Source organism: Apodemus sylvaticus, chromosome 14 (genome assembly GCF_947179515.1).
Source record: "Apodemus sylvaticus chromosome 14, mApoSyl1.1, whole genome shotgun sequence".
NCBI lineage: Eukaryota > Metazoa > Chordata > Mammalia > Rodentia > Muridae > Apodemus > Apodemus sylvaticus.
The window spans coordinates 54747145-54769549 of NC_067485.1; the positions used below are offsets into that span (position 1 = coordinate 54747145).

General features: G+C 42.4%; 1 protein-coding gene across 3 annotated transcripts in view; it reads left to right on the forward strand.

Moving 5' to 3' along the window:
• Positions 1-22405, forward strand: part of Mpp7 (MAGUK p55 scaffold protein 7) — a 225124-nt gene that overhangs the window by 189594 nt on the left and 13125 nt on the right. For all 3 annotated transcript variants that reach the window (XM_052157097.1, XM_052157098.1, XM_052157099.1), the window contains 2 exons: positions 1459-1629; positions 12945-13025. In XM_052157097.1, the coding sequence (XP_052013057.1) occupies positions 1459-1629; positions 12945-13025 (252 nt within the window). The remainder of the gene's footprint in view (positions 1-1458; positions 1630-12944; positions 13026-22405) is intronic.

Sequence of the window (22405 nt, forward strand, 5' to 3'; positions counted from 1 at the left end):
ACAACCACTTTGGAAATCAGTCTGGCGGTTCCTCAGAAAACTGGACATGACACTTCCGGAGGACCCTGCTATACCACTTCTAGGCATATACCCAGAGGATTCCCCTGCATGCAATAAGGACACATGCTCCATTATGTTCATTGCAACCTTATTTATAATAGCCAGAAGCTGGAAAGAACCCAGATGTCCCTCAAAGGAGGAATGGATACAGAAAATGTGGTGTATTTACACAATGGAATACTACTCAGCAATTAGAAACAATGAATTCACAAAATTTTTAGGCAAATGTTTGGATCTGGAAAATATCATCCTAAGTGAGGTAACCCAACCACAAAAGAATACACATGGAATGCAATCTCTGATAAGTGGATACTAATTAGCCCAGAAGCCCTGAATACCCAAAGCACAAATCGCATAACAAATGACTCCCATGAAGAAGTATGGAGAGGGTTCTGATCCTAGAAAGGATTGACCTAGCACTGGAGGGGAATATAAGGACAGAGAAAAAGGAGGGAGGTGATTGGAGAATGGATGGAGAGAAGAAGGTTTATGGGACATATGGGGAGGGGGGATCTGGGAAAGGGGAAATCATTTGGAATGTAAACAAAGAATATAGAAAAAAATTACTTGTTAGAATATTTATCTCACTGTCTATTGCAAATGTATTTGCTGATTTATTTTATTAAACTCTGACTCCATAAAGCATCTCAGAAAATTCCATATTTACTCATATTTACTTCACATTAACACTTCTTTTTTAAAGATTTGGTTTCATGGAACCCAGGCTGGCTTCAGACTCACTATGTAGCCAAGGATGACCCTGAACTTGTGCCCCTCCTACCCTCTACCCCCCAAATGCTGGGATTACAGTGTACAGCGCAGGGCTGTGCCGGGCATCCTGCACGCCAGGCAGGCACTCGTCCAAAGTGCTTCCTTCTCAGCCCTGACTGTATTACTTCAGTATTAGCTTTCTTTTGAATTGTTTTATTTTCCCAAACCCAATGGGAATTATTATTGACTTCCTATGTAGTCCCCAAAATTCATATATATGTTTGTACCTTGTAGAAAAGCTCTAAAGGTAGACTGAATATTTTTATTTTAAATTTTATTATATTTTGTTTATTTCATGTGTCTGTGGATATGTGTGCATGTGCATATGCTGTAGCCTGTGTGTATAGGTCAGGGGAGAGGGGAAGTCAGCTCTCTCAAACTCTTGAGTCAGTTCTCGCAATTGAACCTGCCTCAGTAGACACTGCCTCACTAGCCGTCAGTATCCTTTTTGAAGCAAATATGCTTTTATACATTTACAGGATACATGGATTTTATTTTATTTTGTGGAACTGGTTCAGAAGGATTTTAACATTTGGCTTGGGGGGATTTTAATTTTTAGCTTGAAATACTCTTAAATGTTTTCTAAACAAAAAAAAAAATACATGTATTTTTTTTTTTTTTTTGTAGCTGGTTTTAGAAGAAGTTTCCGTCTTAGCAGAAAAGATAAGAAAACAAATAAGTCCATGTATGAATGCAAAAAGAGTGAGCAGTATGACATGGCGGATGTGCCCACATACGAGGAGGTGACACCCTACCGGCGGCAGACCCATGATAAATACAGACTCATTGTCCTGGTTGGTAAGTGCTTGCTTTGTAATCCTGAGCAAATTAGAAAAATACTAGGATTTCAATTTGAAGTTTATCATAGTTGAAGCTTTCAAGCTAAAACTCCCTTCATCCTCAACACCTTTCTTAGTCTCTGAGGTGAAGTGTTTGTCTGACTGTGTTTGTGACTGATCTGCTGCATTGAAAGCACACACTATGAGAAGCCTGCTGAGCTGTGGAGCCTCTGTGTACAGAAGGGTTAGGAAACTCACTGTAGCACAAGAAGCTTCAAGAGTATTAAATCTTAACATAGTTCTTTTTTTTTTTTTTGGTTTTTTTTTTTTTTTTTTTTTGTTTTTTCAAGACAGGGTTTCTCTGTATAGCCCTGGCTGTCCTGGAACTCACTCTGTAGATCAGGCTGGCCTCGAACTCAGAAATCCGCCTGCCTCTGCCTCCCAGAGTGCTGGGATTACAGGCGTGCGCCACCACCGCCCGGCCCCTTAACATAGTTCTTAATGACTATTTGAATATTTGTTACTGAGCATTTGAATATCTGATAGTGAATATTTGGCTATTTGTAAGTGAATGCTTGCATAGTTGTTAATGATGTTCTTTTCAGTTCATTTTGAGGCAGTAGTCATGGTGTAAGCTACCTACAGCAGTTCGACCATCATGAAATGAGTTCCAGCAGGTTTAAACCGTTTTAAAACATGGGGAGACCAAGGAGTAGAGTTCTTGCCTAGCATCGGGTTCAGTCCTGAGTGCTGTAAAATTCGAAGTCTAAGCAGATAATGTCTGTGTGGGTTGGCTTGGCGCACATTAACGTTCCAGCCAGTGTCTTGTGCAGCCTCCACCGACATGACCTCCCGTGACCTTCTGTTCCTTCGCTCTTGTCGCTTACTACGTTTCTTTTAAAATGTGGCGAGAGCCCTGTCAGCTTCCAGGATGGAAGCCAGTAGTTTTGCAAAAGTTTGGGGGTAGAGGAGCACAGTGTCTCTTGTTAATTCTTACATTATAAACTTAAGATGACAGTTTGGGGAGAAGTGAGGATAATTGGAAGGGTGAGGAATCGGCCAATTTCATAAGGAGAACTCCTTTGTAAGCTTGTTACATGCTCACTGAGGCTGATGGTGGGTGATTTGTGAGAAGCGGCATGGTTTTCTCTTACCAGTGACACCAGAATTGATCATTAGCCTGGCAGATACTGACATTATTTATCAGAAATGCAGGATTGCATACAAAGAATTCAGAGTTTCCTTTCTTAGTAAGGCCCACCTTTCTGTAGTCTCAGCTACATCTATCTGGAAGGGGAATTCCATAAACGTTACAGTTTCCACCATGCTGATAGACCTCAGTTCCAGTCCACACAGCACCTAGGGGCTATGCCTGATCCTGTGGTCCTAAGTGGAGGCTACCGGAGACCCACCATCTTCTCTCCCCATTTATCTTGCTGCAAGCATCCGAGCATCCTTCCCCCTTCCCGCCCCACCCCTTCCTCAGCCCAGGAGCCATGCAGTGTGGTAAAGGGGGAAGAACCATGTGACTGTGTCAGTCCTGGCTTGCCTCCCTCCTGGCCAAGCATTACTCTTGGAGTTATCATGCCGTGGTTGCTTCGCCCTTTCCTTTGGGCTCTAGAAGTAAGAAGAAGGAACCCATGCCAGTTCTCTTCTCCTCTAAGCATCACCCAGGGGCTGAGAGGGAAGGGTTACTTGAGCTTGCCTTGAATCTATGTAGTAAGTCAGGGAAAGTGCAAAGAGTCAAGGTGTAGAGCTGCTGAGGATAGTAGATGATTCTGGAAAAGAGACAGCCAACCTCTGGGCTCCTCAACAGGGATTGGATCGAGACAGTGGAGTACAATTATATAGTACTCTGTGGCAGAGTATACCAGCCATCCCAGACCTTTCATAGAGAAAAAAAAAGCAGGATACCACATTAGTCTGCCATCATCGAAGCCAAATACTTGAGATAGTTAACTAATAGAGGTAAAAGGTTCCTTTTGTTTCACAGCCTTAAGCACCAAGAGAGTGGTACAAGTGGGAAAACCTCACATCTGCACTCAGGTAACCTAGTAACTTAGAGTCCTAGCACAATGTACCCCCAAACCTGATGTAAACCTTCTGCTATACACTGCATCTGAAATATGAGTTAATTTCAAGGGATCAGGTGGCAATGGGCTCGTGAGAGACAGCACACCGTGCCAGGGCCATTTCATAGAGAGGATGTGATCATCTCTGAAACAGAGAACAAGGAAAAGAAAAAAAGGAGCTTCTGCAAGTACCATGTAGGCTGCCTGTCAACAGCTGTTCCCCAGTCCTCTGTGTCCTCATCTGAAGAGCAGAGCCTGTCTGCTTTGCTAGTCTTGCAACGACTCAGACTTGCTCCCAACACAGGGGAGCTGTGCACTAAGTAAAAAGCCATTCTGATGTATTATCTGAAAGTATCTTTAAAATAAATGTGAGGTGTTTTAGTCTTAGATGCCTCAGCCTCTGAAATAACTATGTAGCAGCCAACCATCTGAGGGAAGCACCTGGTAATAGATGGATGGCTTAGAAATTCTACTCTGTTCTCCTTTATGACTACACACTGGAGACATTTCTCCAACCTCTGTGATGTGTGCAGGGTAATGGATGTATGGTTTGGGAATTCTACTCTGTTCTCTGTTAACTATTGTCTTTCTTCACTGCACACTGAAGACATGTTTCCTCCACCTCGGTGGCGTGTGCAGGAGGTTGGGAAGACAATGTTGTGCCTTTTTTACTCTTACCCATGTTGTCAAAGCTGTGGGGAGTAATGACCTTGGCAAAGAGGGTGTTAGGTAAATATCACTGAGAAGATACAGAATACTTTTTCTTAATAGTGTCGTAATTTACTATTCTTAGACCCAGTGCTCAAGAAATCGGATTCAGCTAAGTTGGTGCCATTCAAAAATACTGCATTGGAGAACCTTGAGGCTTGATCAGAAATACTTGATTTTTCCCTTCTTTGGGTAAACATGTTATTTGTAGGCCGTATTTTAGTCCCTGATACCTCACTGATGTTTCTATTAAATTCCCTTCTGCATTTAAAAATATTTCTTAAGAAGTGTTAGACCCAAATGCTAGGGCATTTACTACACTGTCCTATACAACGTATATTTCATCTTTAGTAAAAGCTGACTTTTTCAAGAGTAAAGTAATAAAGTTAAACGATGTCTGTGAGCCTGTAGGGGAGGATGAGGATAAAGGTGTGGTCTGAGGAGCCGCAAAACCCACTTGTGGCTTAAGCCAAAATGAGGTAAAAAATTCATTTTTTTGGATATTCAGACAATTTGTGACTTGTTCTGTCTGGCTCTTCAGCACAGGGAAAAAGCTAAAAATAAATCACTGTATATGTCACATTTACAACACAAGTAGTCAGTATGATGTGGTTCTCCTCTGGGCTGAATCATGTGTGTTGTCTGAAGACTGCTATGCAAAGGTGCTTTGAGTAAATAGACACCTGTAAGAGCGTCATCATTTTCTCCCAAAGCGATGATAATGGCACATGTGCCTCAGGCAGAGGAGAAACCACATGCTCATAACTGGGCTGCTCAGGAGGCGGCTGTGTAGATACTTTAAAACCAAAAGTTACAATCAAATTTATGAGTGTGTGGTGGGCTTAAAATTATCCTGTGTACAGGAGACGAATATGATCTTTATCAGCATCACAGTTGGCTTCTTGTGCATGTAGTCTATCTGAAATATGTAGACTAGGGATTCAGTTCTGGCGTGAGACATGGTGCTTTTCACTGAACTGGTTTTTAGTGAGCAGGCACTGTTCTGAGCACTGGGTCCTCTGGGTCACAAGAAGCCTTTGTCCTCCAGCCTTCTATATCTCAGTGGGAGAAGGTGAGCCCAAACCCTATTCATGGAAGCAAATGCTGATTTATGGCTACTTGTGTGGCTAATGGATGTGGTGGTGGCTTGCGGTGCCGGTTAACGGAGTTGTGAGTCCTGTCATCCTCAGTGAAAGGTCACCCGTGGAGGAGTTAGGAAGGTGACTACAGTCGGGTTTTGACCTTTCAGTTGTATTTTATTCTCGTCATAGCTGGGGTAGAGAGTAGGGATGGGGGGGGGCATGGCAAAACTTAAGTGGGTCCACAGGCCTGCTTTGGAGGAATCTTTATTCAGCAAATTTTTATTCTCATTTTCTTCTCTGTTTTTGTTTCATGCTTTGGCATTTGCTCTGTGAACTGATGCTTCAGTAAGAGCACTTTTCTCCCATTGTGAAAGTGACAGAAGAATGAGCTCTGCTTTGACTTGCAGTGAGCACAGCTCTACTCCGTAGCAGTGTCACTTTGGAACACTAAACTCCAGCCACTGTCTGATCCCTCTGATCATCCAGTGGTCACAGATCAAACAGAACAGCGTGGCTGTTTGTACTCTATGCCTGGAGCAATAAAAGAGTATAGCTATAACATGCTAAGTAGGAGTTTTATAGCATGTGTCTGATCTGAGACATATCTAGGGCCTTGGTTGGATTTATCTTACAATAAATCAAATGAACGGGTGTGGGTTTTTTTTTTAGGTAACAGTGCAGTTTGGGTTCCTATGGTAGACTCCAGTAATTCTGGTATTTTTCTCTGGATACTAAAGAATAACAACTCTGGGCAGGTACAAAATAAAAAAAACAAAAAAGCCTATAGGGAAATGCAGGATTTTTGTGTGAAGCAGTGTAGGTACACTGGAGTTGCATACAGAATAGAATAGAAGCCAGATGCGTGCTAGTAACTCTCTCTGTAATAGACTACTTTTGGCTAGTGCCAAGGTGTACAAAGAGCAGGAAAAAACATAAATAGTACTTGGTCAGAGCAACACATGTCCTTCCAATATGCCATTTAATATTGAATATAAATCCAAATATTAGAAAGATGTGTGTATAAACAAGAAGGATCTTTATCATTAATGTGTGACTGTGGTGGTTACATGAATAGTTTGGCCCTCTCTATTGACTTATCTTTCCCTGTAGAGTTACTTTTCTATTAGATTATTAATACGATGTCTTTCATCTATAAGGCACTACTTATATTTAAGTTACAAAATTGAATTTGATACTCATCAGCCCTAAGTAACACTGTACACAGGGGCTGGGGATTGCTCAGTGGGTAAAACACTTGCTAAGATTGATGAGTGAAGTTCAGATCCCTAGCCACCTACTACATGCACACACACATGCACATGCATAAGGACACACACAGAGAGGGGGAGGGGAAAACACATATATACTTGTAAAACACACACATGCAAAAAGGAAACACTATACTAATATCATGTGGCAGAAATAAAAATCATCTTGTGTTCATCCTCAGATTGTAAAACATATGTGTGTATGTGTGTATACTATATTTCACTGATTTCAACAAAAACTATTTTCACCATAAACACATCATCGTTGTCATTAATTTTCATTCTGGAATACCACTGCCACACAAATAAGTAGATGGCTGATACCCCAATGTGCAGTGAGTGATGAAGGTGTAGCCTTGCAGTTGAGTGTTCCCATGAACACAGCCTTCTGACACAGTCTTGCAGAATACCACTCTAGTTTCACAGCATTACCCCAAGCTCTGGAAACATCACCTAGCTTGATACTTTCTGTATTCTTTTGGCATTTTTGTTTTTTTTGTTGGATGTATCTGTTTCTGATTTACAATGTAGCTCTTTCTTGAAACCCTTTTTCAGAGTGAAAGCCTTGTCAACTGTGAACTAATTTTGGATGTATAGTAGACTAAATTCTGATACAAAATTAGCTATATTCAATGTCCCTTACAGGTGATAACCACATGCCTGGGAGGCAGAGATAGCCAGATTACATATTCCAGAGAAGTTCAGGCTATACAGTGAGAGCTTCAAAACAAAATGAACTAGAAGTGAAAAGTTCTCAGGCATGTTTATGACAAAAAAATGAAAATCTGAAACAAGCATGAAGCTATGACATCCACAGACTCGAGGGTTATTGGAGAAGAATAGTGACATTCATGGGACATTCTTATATATTCATGAATATATATATCAGCAAGTCTTAACATTTAGGAGCCTCAGGAGAATCTTGAAGTCAGAGTCAACCTGGACTACATAATTAGACCCTATATTGAGAAACAAACAAAATTAGGGGAGGAGTTTTCTGTCATTTTATTGATACTTTACATGGCTGTATTTCTTTAACTAACATGAATAACTTTTTAAAAACAAAATCACATTTTTGCCTGTTTTCATTAAGGTAGAATAATTAAATTGAAATTTTATTTAATCACATTTTCCCAAGGACTTCTAACAGAGGTCTGAGGTAAATGGTGCTCTTTTTCCCTCCCAATATGATTTTTTTGGGAGGAAATATGCATTTCCTCCAAACTTATGCATTTGCATAAATGCAAAATGCATTTTTTTAAAATTTCGCTAGCCAGATTTATTTTTATGTGCTTGAGTGTTTTGCTCATATTAGCATGTCTGCCCCTTCTCTGCATGCAGTGCCCTTAGGGGCCAGAAGAGGGAGCTGGAGTTACAGATTGTTGTGAGCTACCCTGTCCTTGCTGAGAACCAAACCCAGGTCTCTGTGCTCTTAATCACTGAGCCATCTCTCCAGTCCCTATTTATTTATTTATTTATTTATTTATTTATTTATTTATTTATGCATTCATGCATTTATGTATTTATGTATTATTTTACTGGGGATTGAATTTGTAGCACGGAGCATGGTAGGCTATTGCTGTGACACTGTTCTCTATCCCAAGCCCTGTTAAATGTTTTTAAAATGAAGCATATGATTTATTTACATTTGTTCTGTAACGTTTCTAGGTGACATGAACAAACACATATCCACCTCAGGTAGGACATTGGAAACACACTACAGAAACAACTCCATACAAGTCTGACACAGCTAATCAGTGAGTTTATTGGCGTTATTTACAAGGACATAGGTGGCTTGGAGTCAGCTGTATCACTTCAGACAGGTCCCACCCGCCCATCATGAATGATGACTTAGGAAGGCTTGGTGCCTGGAGCTCCCACCCAGCTCAGGCCGCTCCGAGAATTTCCTAATAGAATCATCTGGAAAATGGTGTTTCTGGCTTGATTATGAACACTCCTTTTCTTTTTAAAACTAGAAAGTGCATCAAGCTCAGTTTACTGTCTCGATTCCAAACTAATAAACTAAAATCAGGTCAGTAAACTTTAGGGCTTTCACTTACATCATTGTGTTTGGTTTTTCTTAATCCTAAGTGAAGAAAAGTTATAAGAGGTGTGTGTCCTGATGTTCATCTGAGCCGTCCGGGTGTAAATAAGCTTACACACTTAAGGTTATTTTAGCCTTCTCAGCGTGTCTCACAATCTCTGTTGAAAGTATGGGTTCTAGGAAGGCGTGAAAAAGCCCAGGACACTGGAAGCCATTGCTGTAGACAGCACAGAACCTGACTTACTGTTTTCTCTATATTGTTTTGCTGAATGTGTAGGCAGAATCAGGAAATGTACATCGTAGGAGCTTTGGAATAACCTGGGAGCCACATTCTAAGTACATCCTTTAGAAAGACACCTGGTCTTTTGTATTACCTTAGAGTTCTTCTCTGTGATAGGGGGTGACACTTTCAGAGATGTTTTGAGGGTTCCTGATGGATGACCTGTGTTGCAGATGCCTGCCGGGTGAGAGCCCCTACCCCATTAGAGTCCCCATCAAACCAAAGCCCTGCGAGCTTTAGATTATCAGCATAAACCTCCATTCGCTTTATCATTAACAAGAGCCATTGAAAGCAAACTATAAAGCCATCTACTTATGTCCAAATAAGCAGATTTCACCAAGTTTGGTAAAGGTTTATGTGCTGAAGGGCACCGTGAATCTCTGCAGAGACATGTCTGTGAGTGTTCATATCTCTCCATTGCCTGAACACAGATCATGTGATCTAAATACAAGGAGCCAGCTAACACTGATGTGATTGTACCTGCTCATGAGCAGGGTTACAGGCCACAGATGTGAATGCGGGTTTTGCTTCTATTTTTATGTTTTGGAGTCAATAAGAAATTGGCATTCTTCCCCAGCATGGGTGCAAGGTGAGTAGAATCCCCCACAGGGGAGTCGCCTCGTGTGCATCCAATGAGAAGTTTTGTAAATAAAGATATTTTTGAAATTCTGTCCTTCCTTTGGATGTTTTATAAGACTAAGTCTACCTTTGCAGATGATAGTCTAGAAGAATCTAAATCAAAGGAAATGCAGACACATTTTTTTTTCCTCTGCTCATGCCTGGTTCAAGTGGGCGTGGCCACATGGCTGAGTGATGCAGCTGGTTTGTGAATGTGACAGCTGTCGGGTGGGACTGAAAGCGAGTGATATCAGTGATGTTGGCAGTTAAGGGTGTCATCCTGAGTTTGCCATAACTTTCCCTACCGAGTCAGACATACAGTTTTTTTTTTTCTCCTGAGTTAAAACAAATCATTGGTCTTGGAGACTGGGGGTGAGGGGTATTTGTTATTCTTTGTTTGCTTATGATTTGGATAGAGTGTGAAATAAGAGAGTTCTGTTTCTCTTTAAAGAGTCTATCCTTCTAGGAAAATCTTCAGGACTGAGAGACAGTAAAATACAATTTTCCACCACTTTCTTTCAAGTAGGCCCTCTATCTATACCCTTTAGCATTTGGGGTACTCTGGTGGGGCGTAAGTAGCTGGGTTTACTTCATCTACATGTGGAAGGTACACACAATGGTATCCCACTGAAACGCCTTTTTCTTGTTTCTTTTCAAGAATATATTTATATTATTGTTGTGCCTTAAGGTAGATGGAATCCATAGCCCTCATGAGGTTTCAGAGACACCTTCAGCATGCCCGTCTGCTTGCCCTTCTCCCAGTATCGGGCTTTGTCTCTGTACATACACACAGAAATCTCAGCCCTCCCTTCTTCACTGCGCTATGACCCTGATCAGGATCAAGGAACTAGAGTTTCCTTCCTGGAACTTACAGCACCTAAAGGCACCCGTCACCTGTTCTGTTTTTGGTGAAGACTGAGTCACATTCGGTGTGTGTCTCTGAATCTGACCACCGTGTCCAATCGACCTCGGTGCAGATGCTGTTTAACCTCAACTTCTTTGCCCATAGTTCACTCATGTTTTACCCCCATGGTACCGCACATTGCTTGAAATTTAAATAAATGATCTAGGCCCCGATGACGAGGCTCACCGGCAGCACACCTGCCTAGCACGTGGGAGACCCTGGGCTCTAGTAACACAAAACAGACTCAAGTGCACGGAATTTGCCAGCTGTGGAAATAGTAGGTGAGTGAGGCAGGGGATGTCTTTGTATTCACAGACCTCACAGTCTGTTAGGGGATCCCTGCAAGTAAGCGGGCATGTGTAATTACTGTGGTAAGTCCTTTGAAGTGGGAAAGCGTAAGAAACCATGAACTTGTTACGTACTCTAAAGTTAAGATAGGGCTGGAACGCAGCCTCCTGTGGCATTGGATGTGCAGCCATTGCTCAGGCTGATGTTCTCGGGCTGCCCGTAAGGTCGAGCCCAGCTGCTTCTATTATCTCATTTTGCTTCGCTTGACCTGTTGTCCTTTTGTCAGTTAAAGTCGCCTTCCCCTTTCTTGTTATGTTAGTCACCTCTATTGCTCAAGCTAAATGCCTGAGAAAAGGGCTTAAAATGAGTGAGATTTAGCCGGGCTCACTGTTTAGGCGGTGCCAGCTGTGCCAGCTGACCCCACTGCTTGGAGGCTCCTGGAGATGCAGAAGCACCAGAGTGGACGGGCATGGTGTGGGGAGGTTGCTGGGCAAATCATGGTGGCCAAAGAGCAAAATGAAAGACACCAAGCTCAAGGTATGCCTTCCTACATGGGCTCCACCATTGATCAAGCCAGAGCCCTTGTGATCCAGTCACAGAAGCTGCCATCCAAACCTTTAATATAACTTTAAGGAGGTCACCTCTGTAGCAGACCCCATGACACTCCATGCTCAGGTAAACCTGGTCATGGTTTCTCTCTGAATCCTGTGTTTACTCCACCTGTACCCGTGGGCCTTTTGTTTCTGCCCTTGTTTGTACACTGTGACTCTGGAGCTCTTAAGACTGAGCTACTAAGTAGTAGATGCAGACATCTGACTTAGTTGTGTTTTCCTTCTGCTCATTCCAAAGTTGTACTGTTAGAAATTACATTCTTTTCTTTTTGTCATTTTGCTAGTGCTGGAGAAACATATTGATTTGGAGAGGGTAGCTGTATGTTGTAGTAAGTTACATGAACTGTGAATGCCCCTTGGGCATATCGTTGCGTTCTTGTGGAGACTAAGAGAACAAAGGACCATTGACAGAGAGACAGGCTCCTGACAGCCATGCAGGAAAGGTAGAGAGCAGTCATGGCAGGGTAGAGGCAGACGTGCCATGGGGAAGAAAGGTATGGTACCCAGCCCTTCCCCTTCCCCTCTCCTACCATTCCCTGAACTCGCAGTTCCCGCTTGGCTAGCCTGGCCTCTGTATGCCTACAAGCTCAACAGTATCTCTTTCCTACAGGGGAGAAAGGGGAAGGCAGAGGGATGCTCAGTCAGTTCCTGTGCTATACTGAGTTCTGGAGCTTTGTGATACATTCCCAAGAGTACACTTGGTCTTGCTGGGGCTGAGGTGGGGTGGGGTGAAGCAGGGGTGGAACAGGGGTGGGACAGGGTGTCACCTTCTCCAGTATCGTAGAAGGAGAGGTTTGGATAGGAGCAAGTTGGGGCCTAGCACAAGGTAGGCTGGCTCTGGGGTCTGTGCTCTGACTGTGTCTGTACAGTCCATCCGTAGACCCCAGCCACAAGTCCTGGGAGGTTTGAGGTAAGGAAGGGATGGCAGCTGTGCAGCTGGTGCATTGTCACTTGGGACTCAGGCCAGTGTTCACAGCCACTCTTCTGCAGTTTGCTGATTTATTCCCAATATCGTCCTTTTCTTTAAATGCAGCGTATATCTATCGTAGTTGTTTGTCATGGTACACGGCATTTGCCTTGCTCATTATATGTTCTTTGTATGTGCATTTGGTTGGCTTAAGTGTGTTAAGGCCTGTGGCAGCTTTCAGATTCTCTAAGCCTGAAATTTTCTTGGCTAAAAATATCTCTAGCCAATGATTTTCTTTTATTGAAATCTGAAACTGATCATTCAGGATTGTTCAGTACAATTTTAGGTGATTATATATTGGTAATATGTTTCAGCCATTATTTTGCATGCTTTATTTTAAGTTTTCTGGGGGGGGGGGAGTGGTAAGCATATAATCTTTTTCAAAGCAATTCTAGAAAGCCAGTCCTTCTCATGTGTGCAGCTTAACTAGACTTCCTGCTAGAAACGATGGATTAGACTCCCATTCTCAGTCTCTGCTGTCTTCTGTTTCAGGTCCCGTTGGAGTTGGGCTAAATGAGCTGAAGCGAAAACTATTGATCAGTGACACTCAGCACTATGGTGTGACAGTGCCCCGTGAGTTCTCTGGCGCTTGGTGGTTCTCTGAGGACATTAGTAAATGGTCATAGCAGCTTAAGACGTTTGCATAGTGCTGATTACTCTTCTCAAGATTCTTCCCCTAGGTTACCTCAGCCCTGCACAGCACACAGTGATATCACATTTTGAGAGGGAACTGGGCCAACAGAGATTCAAGGGTCCCCTCATACTGCACAGATTATTGGCAGGTTAATTTTTTTTTATTTCAGCTTACCTACTGGAGATTGTTGTGGTGACCTTTAGTGGACAGATGACACCAACACGTAGTTACAAATTATCTTCTAAATAAAAAAATCTTAACTGTTCCGTTCCCCCCAAATAAGTGCTAGTATTTTCCATATTTTTAACTAGTATTATGATTAGAAAGACTAAACCACAGAGAGCTGGAAGAGACTTCTCAAAGCACCAATGTTTCTTAATTATCTTTTATATGTAGTAATTGGCAGGTAGCATTTCAAATGGGCCTTCCATAGCTTAATAGACTAAATATGGTAGGTTTCTCTTGGGTACACAGAATTAGATCTATTTTTACAAAAATGGTTTTCATATGCATTTTTACAAATGAAATACAATACTTGAAACATTGTGATCTCCAGAATAAATGGCTTTTGACTGCTTAATGTGTTGATGTTAGCAGGCCGGCTGAACAGCCACAGTGAAAGGTTGGCTTTTTCAAGTGGTTTTAGTGCTGCATTTAAGAAAAAAAAAATCATTTGTATATCGCCCTTAGCAATGTTCTCTAGTTTTGGAAGAGTTCAACTGTATTTTTAAATTATAGTGTTCTGCTACCTCCAGTTACTTCTTGTTACTACATTTTTCCAAATTACTGTTTGTAATCACTTGTAGCTGTAAGTAAGGGAACTTCTGGTTTTCAACAACCCAGATGAAAGGAAAGAAACATGTGGAATGCTGCACGGGTGGGATTTTGTTTTTTTATATATATTTTTATTTTAATTCCCTTCTCTTAACAGATGTTGAATTCCACTGTACAAATAATTAGAAAATTTTACCCAACAGTTGCTAACCTTATCAGGTACACGATTTCAGGAGAAACCTAGAAGTTTCCAAATAGAGTACAAGGGGAAACAGAATCATCATTTTACTGCTGTGTCATCTCCTTCATGTGTCCTGATTTATATAACTCTGTATGCAGCAGCATGGGATGGGTTGTGTTTTCTCCAATTCACGGAGGAAGAGCAGGGTAGAAAGGATGCTTCAGTGGGAGGAGGAACTGGATAGAAAGGATGCTTCACTGGGAGGAGGAACTGGATAGAAAGAATGCTTCAGTGGGAAGAGGAGCTCGATAAAAGGTTGGTTCACTTGGACTTAGAAGCAGGTTTTATGACATTGCTTCTCCAGATAGTTGCTTTGGTTCAGTGTAAACACAGTACCTGACAGTACCAACCTCACGGAGCAAAGGAACTGATTCCATCCCAGTGGGGAAGGCATGGTCATGTGTGGCTGAGACTTGCATTGGAACTAGGAAGCAGAGAGCAGAGCCAGAACTGGAGGGGCAGCCTAGACTTTCAAAGTCCTGCCCCTGGTAATCTATTTCTACTAATCAGATCTCATCTCCTGAAGGTTTCACAACCTCCAAAGATGGTCCTGCCAGCTGTGCAATAGCAGAACATAACCCTGTAAGGATACTTCATGCTCAAAGCTAGACACTTCTTACTCTCCCCTGTAAAGAACTGTAGCCAAGTAAACAGTAAAACATAGTTTCTTTTGACAATAAATACTATATGTCAGATATGGCCTGCTCTGATAGTTTTAGTGTTGCTGAGAATTGTAAAACATGGCACTCGGGCCTCAGTTTTGCCAGACACTAAGGTCAGATCAAGAAAATAACAGAAAAGTTGCGGGGCTTGGACTCACCAAAGAATTGTAGTTACTTCCTGTTTTTAAACAAGATTCACTTGTGAACATGTGAATACCTAAAGATTCCTATGCAGTGTTTCCCAGGCTTGGTAAGATCCCTCTCAGGCTCATAGGGAAAGGTTTACAAGTTCTGTGTCTATAGAAAGCCTCCCCAAGGATCCGTGGTATCAGACACCTAGAGCAGAAACAGTGACTCAGTGTCGTAGTTATTTCAAGAGGAACATATTTGAAGATCAGCTTTGCAATTTCTGATTGCATTGCTTTGCACGATGCTTTGAGCAGACCCTGGAATTTTAGAGAAAGCTTTTTATTTTGATTACATATACATTCTTCTGTAATTTTCTATTCTAAAACATACATTAAATATCCATTAAAATTGGTAGATAAGACACATGGTGTTGTTGTAAGGCAATTTAATAACTCTATTATTAGTTCTTAATATGACCCATACAGCCCCCAATAACTGAGACTCAGTCCTACTGATTTATTTAATCAGCTTTAACACAATTACTAGGCAGTTGCCCCCAGTCTATTTTTCTACACTAGACTGGCTACTTCCCAACTGTGATTAACAGGATCTTGGAGGCCAGTATTTAGCATTTGAATACATACCAGCAGACCAATCCCCAACAACGTGGTGTTATGTAACCTTTGTGCATCAGTGGGAACTCAAAACTGACACTTTCAAAAACTAAATACTATAAAACTACTCAAATATGATAGGAGTCAAATCTAATTTCACACCCAGTGGAAGTGTGTGTGGTCCATAAAAGATATGTACTCTGATATTCTTATAAGCATTCTTCATAAGTGTCTGAAGTTTAAAGCTACTCAGATGTCACCAGTAATGAGTAGATAGGCAAATCATGGCTTGTTTACATAGTGTATGCTAGAATGCAGATAGGTAGTCTGACTGCCTGTGCTGCGTTCATTGCGTAAAGGGTTTACACAAGAAGACAGAAGCAGATCTTGGGAGTGCTGGAGCTTCTTAGCCCAGGTGCCAGACATGCAATAGTCACTATAAGAAGACCTGAGCCTTTTCAGTTCATTGTCATTGTTGCTAAAGACAGACACACAGAAGTAAGCAAATGGAAAACAAATTGTATGAAGGAAATTAAGAAGTGAGAATGTGGTGTTTCTTGGTTTTGTTTTTTTGTTTATTTTTATTCACTTTACATCCTGCTCACTGCCCTCTCCCAGTCATCCCCCCTTCTCCTCTGAGTGGGAGGGGGTCCTGGGTTATCTCCCCACCCAAGTTTCCTCAGGCTAGATGCTTGCTTTCCCACTGAGGCCAGACAAGGCAGCCCAGGTAAAAGAACATACCCCATGTACAGGGAACAGCTTTTGGGATAGCACCCATTCCAGTTGTTTGGGGCTCACAGGAAGACCAAGCTGCACATCTGTTACATATGTGTGGGGAGACCTAGGTCCAGCCTGTGTATGTTCTTTGGTGGGTGGGTTCAGACTCTGAGTGCCCCCAAGGGACCAGGTTAGTTGACCCTGTTGGTTTTCCTGTGGAGTTCCTATCACCTTCAGGGACCACAATCCTTCCTCCATTCTTCTGTAAGAGTCCCCAGGCTCCATCCACTGTTTGGCTGTGGGAGTCTATATCTAGCTGAGTCAGCTTCTGGGTGGAGCCTCTCAGAGAACTGTCTGAAAGCATAACAGAGTATCATTAATAAATAGTGCGAGGGATTGGTGCTTGCCCATGGGATGGGTCTCAAGTTGGGCCAGTTATTGGCTGGCCATTCCTTCAGTCTCTACCCCATCTCTAATCTCTGCATTTCTTGTAGACAGGGTAATTTTGGGTTGAAAAAAATTTTTTTCAGTCAAAGAAAGATAGATAGTTTATTGAGCATACACCCCAGAATTAGTCTACCAGGGCCATTGTCTAGATTCAGGAACTGAATCATGACCTTGAGTTAAGATGCTACAGGGTTTTTCAGCCTAAAATCCACAAATATCCATGCCAAATTATTTCACCAATCAGGATTTTAGGATAGGGGGGTTTCCTTGGGAGCATGTCTTTGTTGTACATTTATCCTGCTCCCATTGGTTAGGGTATTTAACTATGACAAGGGGCTTGCCTTGTCAAATATTCCTGTCCTAACTTGTCTACCAGGATGACAGGACTTAGCCAGTTACCCGTGTATATTTCACTTTCTGCCAAGTAGGATATTAGTTCTGAGGCAGATCTTGGGAACTTATACTTTACTGGATCACTACTACAAATGGAAGTCTTATTTCAAATAGTTTCTTATATTGGTGCAGCTATCTCTCTTATGTTGGGGTCAATCCCAGGGGTAGCTTATAAAAGCAAATACCATAAAAGCTTAAAAATAGGTTCAGGAAGTTGCTGGTTGGGCAATTGATTCAGGTCCAAGCTTATTGTGGATAACTATACAAAACAGTTCTACTGACTTCTATCATGATTGGTTTCCAAGAGCATAGAACATAACAGAATATGAAGTCAATCTTGGCATTAGAAAGTTTTCTAGTAACACCAGAAACATATGAGAAAGTTTCCTTATAATGGCAGGGTAGCCAGATAACAGTTACTTAGGCCTTAACACTTTACATAAGCCTCAACATTTTACCTAAGTCTATTATTATTATTATTATCATCATCATCATCATCATCTTTAATCTTTTTGGACAGTCCAGTCATTATCTCCCTCCCCATCCTGTTCCGCCCTCCAACAGTTCCTCATCCCATTCTTCCACCCCCATCTCCAAGAGGATGCCCCCCACAATACATCCACCCACACCAAACTAGGACTCCCTATACCCTGGGGCCTCAAGGCTCTCAAGGGTTAGGTGCTTCTTTTTTCATTGAGGCCAGACCAGACAGTCCTCTGCTCTTATATGTAAGGGGCCTCAGACTAGTGTATGCTACCTGGTTGGTGGCTCAGCATCTGAGAAATCTCAGGGGTCCAGGTTTGTTGAGACTGCTGGGGTCGCCCTCCTTCTTAACTTCTTCCAGCCTTTCCCTAGTTCAACTGCAGGGTCCCCAACTTCAGACCATTGGCTGGGTTTAAGTATCTGCTTCTGTCTAAGTTGCTGCTTGTTCTGGCTCTTGGAGAGCAGCTGTGCTGGGCTCCTGTCTGAAAATACATCATAGTGTCAGTAATACTGGAGCCTCGCCTTGAAGTGGATTCCAATTTGGGCCGGTCACTGGACTTCCTTTCCCTCAGTCTCTTCTCCATTTTTGTCCCTGCAATTCTTTTAGACAGGAACAATTCTGGGTCAGAATTTTTGACTGGGATGGCAATCCCATCCCCTCACTTGATGCCCTGTCTTTCTACTGGAGGTGGACTCTACAAGTTCCCTCTCCCCACTGTTGGGCATTTCATCTAAAGTCCCTCACTTTGAGTCCTGAGAGTCTCTCACCTCCCAGGTCTCTGCTGTATTCTAGAGGGTCCCCCCACATCCCAAGGTTGTATATTTCCATTCATTCTGCTGGCCCTTGGGACTTCACTCCAGGTCATCCCCAACACCTGGTCATGTTCCCCTTTTCCAATGACCCTCCACCTCTGCTCTCCTACCTAGGTCCTCCCCTCCCTCCCTCTGCTTTCTTCTCCCTCTCAAGTGAGATTGAAGTGTCCCCACTTGGACACTTAGACTTGTTAACATTTTTCAGTTCTGTGGATTGTATCCTAATTATTCTATACTTTTTTGGCTAATATCACTTATTAGTAAGTACATACCGTGTATGTTCTTCTGTGACTGGGGTTACCTCACTCAGGATGATATTTTCTAATTTCATCCATTTGCCTGCAAAACTCATGATGTCCTTGTTCTTAATAGCTGAATAGTATTCCATTGTGTAAATGAACCACACTTTCTGTATCCATTCTTCCATTGAGGGACATCTGGGTTGTTTCCAGTTTCTGGCTATCACAAATGAACAGAGTGGAGCAAATGACCCTGGAGCATTGTGGGACATCTTTTGGTTATATGCCCAGGAGTGGTATAGCTGCGTCTTCAGGTAAAACTTATTTCCAGTTTTCTGAGAAACCTCCAGATTATTTTGCAGAGTTGTTCCAGTTTGCAATCCAACCAGCAAAGTGTTCCTCTTTCTCCTCATGCTCACCAACATGAGTTGTCACCTGAGTTTTTGATCTTAGCCATTCTGATTGGTGAAAGGTAGAATCTCAGGGTCCTTTTGATTTGCATTTCCCTCATCAATAAAGACTCTGAACATTTCTTTAAGTGCTTCTTGGTCATTTGACATTCTTCTGTTGTAAATTCTTTGTTTAGTTCTATACCACATTTTTTTAATTTGGTTGTTTGCTTTTGTTTGTGTGTTTGTTTTTTGTTTTGTTTTGGAGGATAGCTTCTTGATTCTTTATATATTTTTAGATAATAGCCCTCTATCAGATGTAGGGTTAGTGAAGTTTTTTCCCAATCTGTAGGTTGTCGACTTGTCCTATTGATTGTGTCCTTTGCCTTACAGAAGCTTTTCAGTTTTCTGAGGTCCCATTTATCAATTCTTGATCTTAGAGTCTGAGCCATTGGAATTCAGTTTATGAAATCCCCTTCCCACCTCCATGCCAGTGACTTTGAGGTTCTTTCCCACTTTCTCTTCTGTTAGATTCAGTGTATCTGGTTTTATGTTGAGGTCCATGATCCACTTGGACTTGAGCTATGTGCTAGGTAACAAATATGGATTTATTTTCATTATTCTACATGCCAACTACCAGTTAGACCAGCACCATTTATTTTCTAATTTTTCTTTATTAGATATATTCTTTATTTACATTTCAAGTGTTATCCCTTTTCCCAGTATTTCCCCTCCTGGAAAGCCCCCATCCCATCCTCCCTCCTCCTTCTTCTATGAGGGTGTTCCTCCACCCACCCTCCTCCCAGGCCTCGATTCCGCTACACTGGGCCGTCTAGCGAGCCATCATAGGACCAAGGGCCTCTCCTCCCATTGATGCCTGACAAGGCAATCCTTTGCTACATCTGCAGCTAGAGCCTTGTGTACCCCTTGGTTGATGGCTTAGTCCCTGGGAGCTCTGGGGGGGGGGGTCTGACTAGTTAATATTGTTGTTCTTCCTATGGGGTTGCAAACCCATTCAGCTCTTGTTAGTCCTTTCTGCAACTCCTCTCTTGGGGACCCTACGCTCAGTCCAATGGTTGGCTGCGAGCATCTGCCTCTGGATTTGTAAGGCTCTGGCAGGACCTCTTAGGAGACAGCCATATCAGGCTCCTTTCAACTGTATATGGGATGAATCCCCAGGTGGGACAGTCTCTGGATGGCCTTTCCTTCAGTCTCTGCTTTATCTACATATTTGCTCCTGTGAATATTTTGTTCCCCTTCTCAGAAGAATCGAAGCACCCACACTTTGGTCTTCTTTCTTCTTGAGCTTCATGTGGCCTGTGAATTGCATCTTGGGTATTCAGAGCCTTTGGGGTAATATCCATTTATCAGTGAGTGTATACCATGTGTGTTCTTTTGTGATTGGGTTGCCTCACTGTACTGGCTGATTTTGTGTCAACTTGACCCAGGCTGGAGTTATCACAGAGAAAGGAGCTTCAGTTGGGGAAGTGCCTCCATGAGATCCAGCTGTGGGGCATTTTCTCAATTAGTGATCAAGGGGGAGGGCCCCTTGTGGGTGGTGCCATCCCTGGGCTGGTGCTCTTGGGTTCTATAAGAGAGCAGGCTGAGCAAGCCAGGGAAAGCAAGCCAGTAAAGAACATCTCTCCATGGCCTCTGCATCAGCTCCTGCTTCCTGACCTGCTTGAGTTCCAGTCCTGACTTCCTTTGGTGATGAACAGCTGTGTGGAAGTGTAAGCAGAATAAACCCTTTCCTCCCCAACTTGCTTCTTGATCATGATATTTGTGCAGGAATAAAAACCCTGACTAAGACGCTCACTCAGGATGATAATTTCTAGTTCCATCCATTTGCCTAAGAATTTCATGAATTCATCATGTTTAATAGCTGAATAGTACTCCATTGTGTAAAGACTTCTTCTGTCTTAGGGTTTTACTGCTGTGAACAAACACCATGACCAATGCAAGTTTTATAAAAGACAACATTTAATTGGGGCTGGCTTACAGTTTCAGGCCTCACTGGTCTCTGACTTTAACAGATTCAAAGTATGCTTTCTTTTATGTTTACAGGATGTCTTACTTAGGGTTTTATTGCTATGAAGAGACAGCTTGAGCAAGGCAACTCTTACAAAGGACAACATTTAATTGCAGCTAGCTTACAGTTTCAGAGGATTAATCCATTATCATTGTGGCTGGAAACATGGCAGCACCCAGGCAGATGTGTTGCTAGAGAAGGGGCTGAGAGTTCTACATTTTGATCCTTGGGCAGCAGCAGGAGACTGGATTCAACTGGACAGAGCTTGAGCATAGTAGACCTCAAAGCCCACCTACACAGTGACATACTTCTTCCAACAAGGCCACACCTACTTCAACAAGGCCACCTCCTAATGGTGCCCCTCCCCTTGGACCAAGAACTCAAACATGAGGGCCATTACTACTAGCATGGGCCATTTTACCGTCTATAGCCATTGTTATCAAGATAGAGCCACAGGTTTTCTTAGTGACATCATCTTTAGCTCCCTGCCAGCAGAGTGGTCTGGGATTGTCTCCTTTCTGGGACAAACTGGGGCTTCTTAGAAGGTGTTCTTACTTAAAGTTCAGTTTGTTATAATTAGCTGCATTAGAAGCAAAGATATGCAAAAGGCCAGTGGTGACTTATGTGTGCTCCTCGTATGAGGCTCACGAGACTGGGAGCCAGCGGACCCCATGATCCTAACTTCCTGTTTTCCCACATCCTGTTTTTCATATCAGCTCAGTTTGGTCATTTAAGATCCAGCTGCAAGCCTTCTTAGATACCTTCCCTGGTGTTTCTAGTTTTGCATTGCAACCTAAGCTCCTTTTAAAGCTAACATCTGTTCTTACTGTATCAGAAGGAAACAGGTCTGAAGGAGAACATGCATTATGTCTTCAGCAACTATAATCTGTGTGCTTAGAGATCCCGTGGACTCGGGCTATGCGGGCAGCTCAAGTGGAATTCATGGGGTCTGCTTCTTGTTAAAGTACTGATCATATGAGTGTGCTCATCTGTGGGGTTTCATTAGTCTGTGTAATACACACATGCATAATATCTACACACATTCATATCAGGTATATAAACTTCTATATCCTAGTCCGGTTTGTTAATATTACTCTCTGTAATTCAACTAATTGTAACTCATTGGTATTGGATTTGCTGGTTTGACACTGTGTTACAGTTGTGCAGATGTTACTGCAAAAAGCTGAGTGACCAGGATTTGACACTTGTCTGTACTGTTTTTATAACTACTGTTGTATGTATCATTTTTCCACATAAAAAGGCAGTCACATCTTTTAGTGAAAGTACTCATTGTGAGATGTGTGTCCTTGTGCAGTTTTGTCCTTTGGACTTAGTATAAAAGCCGAATGCAGTATTGCTGATAATCTATGTTACTGTCAAGTATGCATT